Below are 10,618 nucleotides of genomic sequence, written 5' to 3'. Positions count from 1 at the left end.
CCTTATTTTTAGATTGTTCTCAGTGCTGGAATACTTCTGGGAAGGAAGGAAGTGTTTTCAGTTCCTCCTTCAGTACTTGCAGGAAAAAAAAAAGCTTGTTTTAAGTAATTATCAACATTTCACAGGGTACAGAATGTTTGAATTTGAATAGGTCCACTATGAAATTTTCTGACAACACCACTGAGTATTTTGTCACTGTTAAGCCTTTATATTGTTCTCAGAGCAACCAGCTTCTCATTTCCATTACAGTTCTGTGCCTTTAAGAAAATGATTACAGCATATGGAGCATGAATAATTTTAAAACAAGGCATCTATAGTTTTTTAAGATAGATCCTGCAAACCCAGTTCTCTGACTCACTTCCCACAGTGAGAAAAACTTACTGTGCAAATTTTTTTCAGCATGCTTGAGCAAAATTACTAAATTAACTATATGAACCATTTATATATTACTGGTTGGCTACATACTCTTGTTATGCAGGAAAAGTATACAAAACTGCAGTTTAAGAGCTCTCAGCAAATACTTCTTGTCTATACTTAAAACAGAATCCTTAAGTAACTATACTATGTCTGCATGGCACTGCAGTATGTGGAAGCTGCGCTTCAGTCCTGAGGAGCAGTTTAGCTGGGTTTGCAAGGCAGTTTAACATTAAAAAGCAAAAGAGACTCCACAGAAGGTGGGGTTTTGTTCATGAATTTTGGCATGCTAGACTGCTGTATGCATTCCAGGGCCTAGGCTGGCTCAGGTATTGCTGCCCAAAGATACCACTGTTCTGTGCCGCACTGCATGCCTCACAGAAAACAGGGAGCCGGTTTTACATTACATGGCTCATGTATGAAGGGTTATGTCTTCCTCTTGTTTGTTTAAAGTGCAAGAACTTGATCTATTTTCCTCACTGGTATGTAGTGGCATATCAATGCTAATTAAGTAGAAAGTATGTACAGCTAATAGGGTTAAAAACCATGTAAAGTTACAGATTTTACACAATTTCCATTATGTTATCTTGAAGAAAGTGGGTAACTCAACTCTTCAATTTTAGTAAATAAAATCTGTAACTATCTATAATATCTGTACTAAATGCTGTACTAAAGATTGTGATTGTTATTCACTGATTCAGAAACTGAAGCATACTATTTAAGAGACTATGACTAAATTGACATTTTCTTCTATACTGTAATTTTTCTCAGTAAAATTAAATTACTTTATGTATAAACTTACTGAAGTACTGAAGTATGAATATAAACATTGATCAGTGTGAAATACAAAGCCTGTGCTGGTGGTACAGGTTATTCTTTCACTGCAGAGTGTTTAAATGTTGCTTTAAGGCAGTCAGCAGCACTGATTACACATAATGCCAGGAAAAGAAGTATTTTTTAAAGTCAATTTTAAAGGTGCACAAGGGGCCCACCAAACACAAATGAAAGAAAAAAGAATGTTTTGGAGGTACTGGAGAAAAGAAGCACGTGAACTTCATTCAATGCTTTTAAAGTATTTATGAAACAGCAATTTTTTTTTTCTTTGTCTATATAACCTGTTATTCAATGAACTGGATGCATGGAAATGGTTTCATAGATGCCTTTCCATTTTTATAAAGTGTTCATTGAAGCTGTAGTGGGTTTGTAGCAAGTACTAATGTTCTTGAGCTCAGCTAAAACCTATGATCAAATCTGTGGTGAGTTCTTAACAACCTTTCATGTCCCTAGTATGGGAACTTTCATGATGGTGTCATACCACTTACCTCAACAACATGTGGAGAAAGTCACTATAGTACCTTTAGGCAAACCCATTCATCAGTAAGATGACAAGGTATGTTAAAGCAACCCCCAAGGCAAAGAAACAGCATTAGAAATTTATTCAGAATATAAGAACATTTGTAAAATAAGTAGTATAAATGGCTCTGTATAAATAAATGCAGTTTTTACAATTCTACATCAAATAAACATAAAAGTTATTTTACAGCAGCTAGGAAACTAAAAAGCAGGAACTCATTTAAAGCTAATTCAGTAAGGTGAAGTGTTTCTAGAATTACCATGTTATGGTACAGTATTAAAGAAGGAGAAAATACAAATAAAACCAGTAGAACAATATTGACATTAATACAAACTTAGTAACATGTGCTTTGCAATAGCTAACAGTACATTCAAGCTGGTGAAGACTTACACAGTTAATTAGGAAAAAAGTACTTTTTTCTGAACACACTGTGAAATACAAAATCTCATGCACCTTGGTGACTTAGAAAATTAAATAATACACCCTAAGATAATTAATGAGTGAACAACTTAGGTTCTGTTGGCAAGAAGCATCTATTTTTCTTGCTTTGCAAATATATTACTTATGCAACAAGTGTTAAGTGGGCTGCTGTAACTCAAGGCGATTTGCACTCTTGTGTATGTTGATAGGCTGGTGTTTGTTTCAAGCAGCTGCATAAAAGGAGTTAGGTTTTTGGCATGTATTCTCAGGGTTAGTGCCATTGTTAACAGGTATACTGGAATTGCAGCTGATTGTTAATAACAGTTTTCACGGTAACAGTAAACCTTTTACCACTTCCCTGTTGACCTTTTCCAGTAAGCAGGCAAATGAAGTAGAAGCTGCTTGCTTAGGCAAAATACCTGGTTGGTCTGGCAAACCATAGCTACTGCTGAGGCTGTAGACTATCAATCAGCCTCGCTTTTTCATACAGAAACATTATGGGAGGAAGAGGCAGTGGTTTACATTTACTGGTGATTTATAATTTATTCTAAAACAGTTTCAGAGCATAGCTGGCAGGGAAGACAGTCAGTAAATGTAGTAAAACAATGTTCAGTTGATGCAAAATCAGCAAATTGTTAGGCCTGAAAAAGGCACCAAGGGATACTGCAGCCTTTTAAAGCCTTTAAAGCTAGATGAATTTTTATACTTTCTTAATTTGTATATTTCCTTTAAAGACATGGTGCAATTCAAATGCTTTAAGCTTCATGTTATTAATAGCTTCCCTAGCTACAGAAAAATAGAAAAAATTGAGCCTAAGGGCAAATGCAGTGCAACAGTGGTTTCTAGTCACCTTAAGTGAAAGGTATTTTGCGCAGATAGTCTTGAGATGACCTCAAGTTAACATGGATGTTTCAGATGCAAGAATACAAAACTGCAGCTGCATTTTTGCTACTGTACAAAGGAGGTAAGTCTTTCTGTTTCTTCAGAAACAAGTATGATCAGCTACCACTGAAGCTTTTGGCAAAACCCTATATTCCTGTTGGTGAAAAACTTGCTGGCCAAAAAAGGGTAACGCCATAGATAGATGCTTAGGAAAACCATAGAGATAGTAAGAAATCAGTGTGCTTGCTCCCTCACCAGCTGGGTCTGCAAAGATTTCCATTTGCATTTTAAATTAAGAAGTTAGAGAAAGAAGACTGATCACAACCAGTCCCAGGGCACTGCTACCTACAATGTAATTTTGAAATCAGTATTGTTTTAACTTGCTGTAGCAATCAGTCATGTATGATGTTGGCTTTGTAGCAGATACATCAAGATTCTAGAGAAGCAGGGATTGCTACCCTAAGAAGCAAAAAGCAGCTACAGTGATAAGAGATGTGACAAACACCAACAGCTACAGTTTCAGAGGCAACCAACACTTAACAATAACACCATATTCTGAATGCAAATTCGCACAGCTATTTTGGCTGCCTGGCCAAACCCAAGAGTACACAAAACCAAGTCCTCTAAAAATACTTCCTTAGTAAGAAATACTTGTAGTAAGAAATTAAATGAATAAATGAAAGAAGTTACTGTAACTCTAAATACACTAATAAAATTCATGTGCAATTCAACATATAAAGCAAAAAGGATAAACAAGTCCTGAAATCAGATTCACTTGAAAACAGAGCCTGAAAATATGAAGTAGAGGTATAACAAAGTAACAGGCTTTGTTGAATGGACTCTAGTTTGGCATGTTAAATGTGGAAACTGTTTTATGTACTCAGGTCAAAAAGAAGCAAATTCTGAATGAAACTGGTGCCTCTGTATTTTACTCTGTAGAGAAATCTATCTGATCTACTTTGCTTGATGCTCATTACCATCACAGGCCAAAATTTTCAGTTCAGGCAGTTTGATAATACAGTAACGTGACTTAAAACAATCAGCAGTAACAAAAACTAACCTAAGAAGCTGTATGAAGACTTCACCATTCACATTCTATTTGTGTCTGTATATCCATACACCTACACATTTATAGTTTTGTGCCTATGTATTCAAAATTAACCGGGTACATAACAGGTACCTTTTTTGGTCAGAACTGGTATAAAAAGAAGAGATTCTACCTCTCGATAACAGAAAGCTGTAATAAGCACTATACATGTGACAAAAATGGCACAACTTCTTAAGGAAAACCTTGACTATAATGTAATAGCAAGAAACCCCCAACCGTCTCTCAGAGTAATTGCAAACATAATGCACTATAAACACCAGATTCCCTATAATTTCAGCTATTGTGTTGTGTGCAGAGGGAGCACAGGGATTGTGAAAACTCAAATTACCTCCAAACTGCCCAAATTGAAAACTCTGTTAAGAATTACTGTGTGACACTGTCACCCATGGGACATTTAAAATGGAAGAGAAGCTGTAAGAATACAGACATAATGACACAGACAACATATATAATTATAGCATGATAATTCAGGCACTGCCATTTTACATTGCAAAACAGTCCTTAAGGTTAACACATTATCCCCATAACACCTCTCTGGGATCCCAGAGCAGGTTCTTACTGTGTCAGCATTGAGAGTCAGGGCTTTCAGCGTTTCAAGCTACCTAAGTCAGCCTCCAAAAGAAACAAATTTGTAATGGCACTAAGCATCTTTGAAGGAGATGCATTTAAAGTGAAGTTTCATTGGTGTGTGGTCTAGAATTCTCTTCTTCTAGTAAAGCTATTCTTTGTTTGAGCATTCTTACTTGTGTTTCATGTCTCTCCACCATGGCCATCATTTGTGATTCCAATTTCTTCAGCTTATTCTGATGCTTTTTCTTTGCTTTTTCATAAGCTCCTACCAAGTTGCTGTTAGAAATACAAGGCAATACAAGATCATTCAAAAATGGTTGTTCATAGCAAGTGCCACAAAAATCTACCCCAAAACACCACTTTCAGGCAATTCCAAAGTTTGGATACTGATCATCTTCCTAAGATTTACTAGTTCTTTAAAATGCATGAGATCCAAACTTTGGTCCACATCCAGATCAGTGCTAATCACTGACAAGGTGTGTACTGGCCCCCAAAAGATAGAGAAAATAAACTGGTTACTGAAAGCAGTTTTTAACAGAGATCAAAGAGCGAGCCAACTAGAGGTTGCTGGTGATGACTTCCCAGAGTGCGCACAGCGTCAGGACACACAGAATGGCATCTTGTGCTAATCTGTCAGCTGCTAAGTATCTTCTGTGCCTCCACTTTGACTCATCAGGAAAGCTGGAGATGGGTACTGCTCCTCACCACATGGGCTTTAAGTATGATTTATTAATGAAAACTGCATTGTGAGCAAATAGGTTTCTTGCAGGAAGGGCAGCTACACTTCATCACATTCTCAGTATATTCAAACACAGTCCCAGTAAAAACTACTGAGTGAGCAATAAAATTTAAGTGTGATTATCAAAGCCAGTTTATTAATAAAGAGACTGGAGCCAAAGAAAAGGGAGCAATTTTAACCAAAATAAGAGATTCATAATCTGAATAAATGGAGTTTTTTGTTTAATAAAATACATTTACTGGTACCTCAGTTAAGATTAAACTATTTATTTCTGTTCCTCTGTTCTTAGCTATGTACTTTTCAGCATCTTACATGGGAGGCTTATACTTCCTGCATCTCTAACTATAACCTTAAAGAGTCAGCATGGGTGAAGACAAGGATCCAGAAACTGCTCATTAAAGTAGAGGAGGATTACAGTGCAGAGCATGGCCAAAAAAAAATAAATAAATAAAATCAATGGCACATCCACCTGCTGGTAGATCTTTTACCTGTTTGCCCGTTTAAGGTCATTAACAAATTCTGCGGACTGCTGATGTCTGATTTCACTGCTCTTGGTGAGTCTCTCCAAAGCACTCACTAACTCTTGCACTCTAGCCTTCAGTTTCTTCTCCCTGGGTAAGGATAAAAGGAGGAAGAAAACTATTTTCAAAACAGAAATAACACTTCAGCTTGCAAGTACATGAATGGTTGTCCTGTGCTGGGTTGACAGGCTGAAAATATGTTCCTTTCTACTACTTGGATAAAACAGGAGGTAGTTCTAATATTAAACTTTTCCACAGGTTGATTTTTCTAACATTCACCATTTTAGAATATGGGATCAGAGGTGCAGAGAAAACAAACTTATCTGACGAATTATGGTCTTGTATGTATCAAATTACAGTAACCACAAAGATACATAAAAATAATACTTTAGAATACCTACTGTGTCTTGAATGAGACAGCGAACTACCAAAGGAAAATAAACCGTCATGTCTAGCACATAGGAATTTTAATTAAAAGTAACACAACAGGATTGTTACCTAGGTCAAGTTGCTCTATCCAACCTGACCTTGAACATTCCAGGGATGGAGTAGCAACAACTTCTCTGAGCAACTTGTACCAGTGTCTCACCACCCCCAGAGAAATTTCTTTTTTTCAGTTACTGCCTCAAATTTACACAAGTAATTTATACTACAGTCTGTATTACAGTAGATCACTAGGCTTCTTTTAGGAGCCAGCAAGTTCAGTCTATGTGGCAGCAGGAAACAGAGAAAGTTAAGAACAAGAGAGGGGAGTACTGACAGAAAAACACAAATACAAGAAATGCAGAAGACTACAGAGCACAGGCAGTTTCTTCTATGAGCTACACTCTTTTTATTTCAAATGAGCCACAATATTGAAGTTTCAGATGTCAATGTAATTACCAATACTTACTTACCAATTATGAACCAATAACTAATTACCTGAAGTGTGCCAAAATGGAAGTAAGGTGCACATTACAAATGCCTCTATGAAGGAAAGAAAAAGTGAAGGCGGCAGACATTCTGCAGAGGAGCAAGTGTTACAGCTTAGGGTTTAAGCTGGCTTCACAAGGCATTTCCCAGCACAAGCATGCACATGGCATTGAGGCTGGTGCTTCTTCTTTGGGAGCTCCCTGCAGCACAGCTGATGACTGCCCACAGCCCACTCATATGCAGACACGAGACTCTCCCACCTCTTGTGCAAGGGTGTTGATGTGGAGATCCAGAAGCCTTTCTCTGTGACCCATCCTCATAGCACAGACATCCCAGAGAGAAAAACATCAGATTTGAAAATTTTAAACAGGGTGCTAAGAATGACATATAGCTGGGCTAAAGTGGGACAAAGTTACATTTAGATTTAGTTAGATTTTAGTGTTGAACCTTACACTGGGGAACTCTGGAGACATTTGTCAGTGTTTTCCAGCTTAGAACCTCTTTGCAGTGATCTGTCTTCCCCTCCTGTTTTGGTTGCAGCACTGCAAAGTGGGTAAATTTGACTTAATTTCAGTAACAAGACTATTACTAGCTTCCACATAAAGCCACTGAGCCCCATAGGAATGAATACCCTACAGTGTGGGAATACCGAATGAATACCCCCCTAGCTCTGCACAGATGCCCCTCGAAATCCAGCTCACCAGCCTGTAGTTTCGACGCTGGCCTGGCAACGGCAGCATTTTACAACCAGAGACTAGGGCAGCACACGTGGAAAGTTTCACTGTGCAAAGCTTCAGCAACAGAAGGGCTTTCACAGTCAGCCATGGAAATATTCCAAGTTAGCAGTTTATCCCAGCACGCTGCAGATGCTGGTTTACTGACCAAAGAAAGAAGGACATAAGAGGACCCTTGTTTGATGAAGAATCATCAGTATTCTTTATGCATCCTTTCACCAAAGGAGTGTATCTCAGTTTTCAAATTACACAATGTTTTCCCTAGTGTTTAAAAGCTCATTGCCATCCACCCCAAATAAAAGTTTTATTTTTATACCCTATTGTAGCAATCAGAAAGACACAGCACAGTCTACAGTCAAAATCTGTGCTCTGCAAAGAAAACAGAAACCAAAAAAAAAACCCAAAAAAAGAATAATCCAGTTTTTACTTGCTAAATATAAGATGCGTAAGATTAAGAAAAGCTCAGACCTGGCAGAAACCAGACTTATTACCTAATGTGTGTATGGCACTACTGGTATGACAGAACACTGTAGGGTAAATCTAGTCCTTGTCTACTCTCAAAGGATACCACAGCCAGAGAGGCTCTGGGCAAGGCTCAGCAGCACTGTGCCCAGCACTGTGACCTAAGCCTGAAGAAGAAGTCCAGCATTCACAGTATTTCGATGGGAGGAAAAAACTAAAAAATCACAAGAGGCTGTTGATTTGAGGCTGATTTAGCATCATGTGCAAGAAAAGGTATAGCCGTGAAAACACTGCACCCAGTCAACATGGGAAAAAGAACCTTGCAGAAACACAGTTTACTGCAGCTGGAGCGCTTAACATACTTTCTGTAACAAAAGCTGTGTGGAAAAAAAAACAAGTGAAAAGACCTGGAGGAATGTGTGATAGAAGTTTAGTTGTCACAGTCACCATTACTTGATAATATTACAGCACCTGACTAATACAGCACCTTTCATCTGTTTTTGCACTCACACCTTTCAATCTGTCATGTTCAGCCCAAACTCCACTAAATATCAGAAGCATTTCTTTACATCGGGCCTGTAAGGTCTTGCTACTTGGCAAAGATACAGGGCCCGAGGAGAGGGCCTCCGCAGGCTAGTTAACAGTGGGTAATCCTTCACATCTACAGATGTCTCAAATTTACATTTATAGCAGTAAAACACATACATTGCCTGATCTGACAAGATCCACGCAGTTTTTTTGGCTTTTCCTGATGTCTTTAAGTCAGTGAAAACAGTGCTAGCTAGGGCCTAACTCCCACCTTCATCTCAGGGAAACCTGGTAGCACGTGCTGAAATTCCCAAAATCTTATTAAAACAACACATAGGGATCTACTTTTACACTTACTGTTTCTTTACATCTAAGTATCTTTAGATATTTAGACACAGGAAATGTCTCATTTTGGTCTGGGAAATGGAGATGCATATTTGGTTAAAGACTATCACATGCTGAAAAAAACATGTAAGGCTTTCTCTGAAGTGTGGCACTATTTATACTAGTAGTAGATGAGAGGCCTCAGAGCTGTACCTTACTTACCTTGACCAGAAAATGCTCTATCCCTTCATAAAAATCCCATGCCTTATAATGCTAAACCTTTTCACTTCTCTCCATTTCCATCACTTATTACCTCAGTTTGGACAGTAAGAAATGTCCTTATTTGTGTCTCTTCAAAACTGATTGCTTAGTTGGGCAGTAAACAGGAGTAATAATGAATCCTGAGGTGCTATTTGGATTCCTTTAATGCATTACAGGGTTAGCTGTCTTTACAGGATTTCTAGCATCACTTCATTTCCTCCGTTGCTTTTGTAAATCAGCAGGATATGAAGAATCAGGCTTAATAAACAGAATATTTTAAAACAATAGTCCTAGTAATATGCAGCATTTTTCCTAAATGAGAATGTGTCAAAGCTGCAAACCAGGGATGGAACTGCATTTGACACAATGGCCATATGAACATCTTCCTGACACAGATGCCATATGGGTCTGGCAAGGCCTTCTGCTGCCAGACCGTGTTCCAGAGCCTGAAGAGCAAACGTGCACAGAATTCACACTGCTGTCATGCCCCAGGGCTGTAATATGGACCAGTATGGATCCTGAGAAAGCATTTATGTTTGTATTTTGATGTGAAGAGGGAAGGAAAAGCAAGCATTTTTACCAGAACACAATTTCTGTGAGTCCACAAATCAATCTGACTGCAGAAGTCAGCACAGATTTTGCTTCCAACATTTCCTTTTCAACTGGGTACTGCTACTGGAGCTGTGGAGAGCCATGGCAGCAGCTCATTCACACAGAGAAAATGAGCACGTATTCCCAGAAAGGGAAGAAGCTTATGATCTGAGGGCATGGCTTGCTTCCAACACAAGGGTTCTCTGTTCTTGGGGCACTTGGGAAGCCTGCTGGGGAAATACTCAACTGCTCCCTTTCCAAGAAAATGCAGAGAACAGGCCTACAGCCTACTCCAACATCTTCTAAAAACACTGTTTTCAATGAAATGCCTAAAGTGCTGGTAACAAAGACTTTTGTTTTGTATTTTCACAATCAAAACACTCAGTGGGCAATTGCTAATGGGTTTTCAAGGGCTTTTTGTTTCAGACTTACAGGATGGTTTGCACTGAAAGGCAAACAGACAGGGCGTGGCATCTCTGGTTTCAAGGCTACTGTAGAGAGCAGGGAATTCTGCCAGAGCTGTAAAGGAAACTACCATCAGGCACATTTCTGCAGTTTCTGTCAATTTGGCCTCCACGCAATGACACCATGTTTGGCCCAGAATAATGTAAGCAAGGTCTTGCGTACTTTTCTCTCCTGCCTGGGCTTTTCCAGACACATTCAGGTTTCATGTGCCAAAGCCTTCCCAGGCAGATTTTCCTGTCCTTGCTCATTCCACGAGATCTCCCCAGTGCTGAGAAAGGAAGCTGCACTTCCCTGGCACACAGAAAGTGAATTTTTCTGCCCCTGGCTTGAAAC

The 10,618-nt window shown here is 38.7% G+C and overlaps 1 protein-coding gene across 7 annotated transcripts in view; it reads right to left on the bottom strand.

The window, feature by feature from the left end:
- Positions 1–4,461: 4,461 nt before the first annotated feature.
- MCC (MCC regulator of WNT signaling pathway) overlaps positions 4,462–10,618 on the bottom strand; it is a 173,420-nt gene continuing 167,263 nt past the window's right edge. For all 7 annotated transcript variants that reach the window (XM_062604212.1, XM_062604206.1, XM_062604209.1 and 4 more), the window contains 2 exons: positions 5,976–6,098; positions 4,462–5,024 (listed from right to left, as the gene is read on the bottom strand). In XM_062604212.1, the coding sequence (XP_062460196.1) occupies positions 4,844–5,024; positions 5,976–6,098 (304 nt within the window). In that variant the 3' untranslated portion in view covers positions 4,462–4,843. The remainder of the gene's footprint in view (positions 5,025–5,975; positions 6,099–10,618) is intronic.

Source organism: Pezoporus occidentalis, unplaced genomic scaffold (assembly GCF_034315485.1).
Source record: "Pezoporus occidentalis ecotype Australia unplaced genomic scaffold, CSIRO_AGI_Poc_V1 ctg84, whole genome shotgun sequence".
Classification (NCBI taxonomy): Eukaryota; Metazoa; Chordata; class Aves; order Psittaciformes; family Psittacidae; genus Pezoporus; species Pezoporus occidentalis.
The sequence above is the reverse complement of the archived record's forward strand: the minus strand, read 5'-3'. Positions and strand labels throughout refer to the sequence as shown.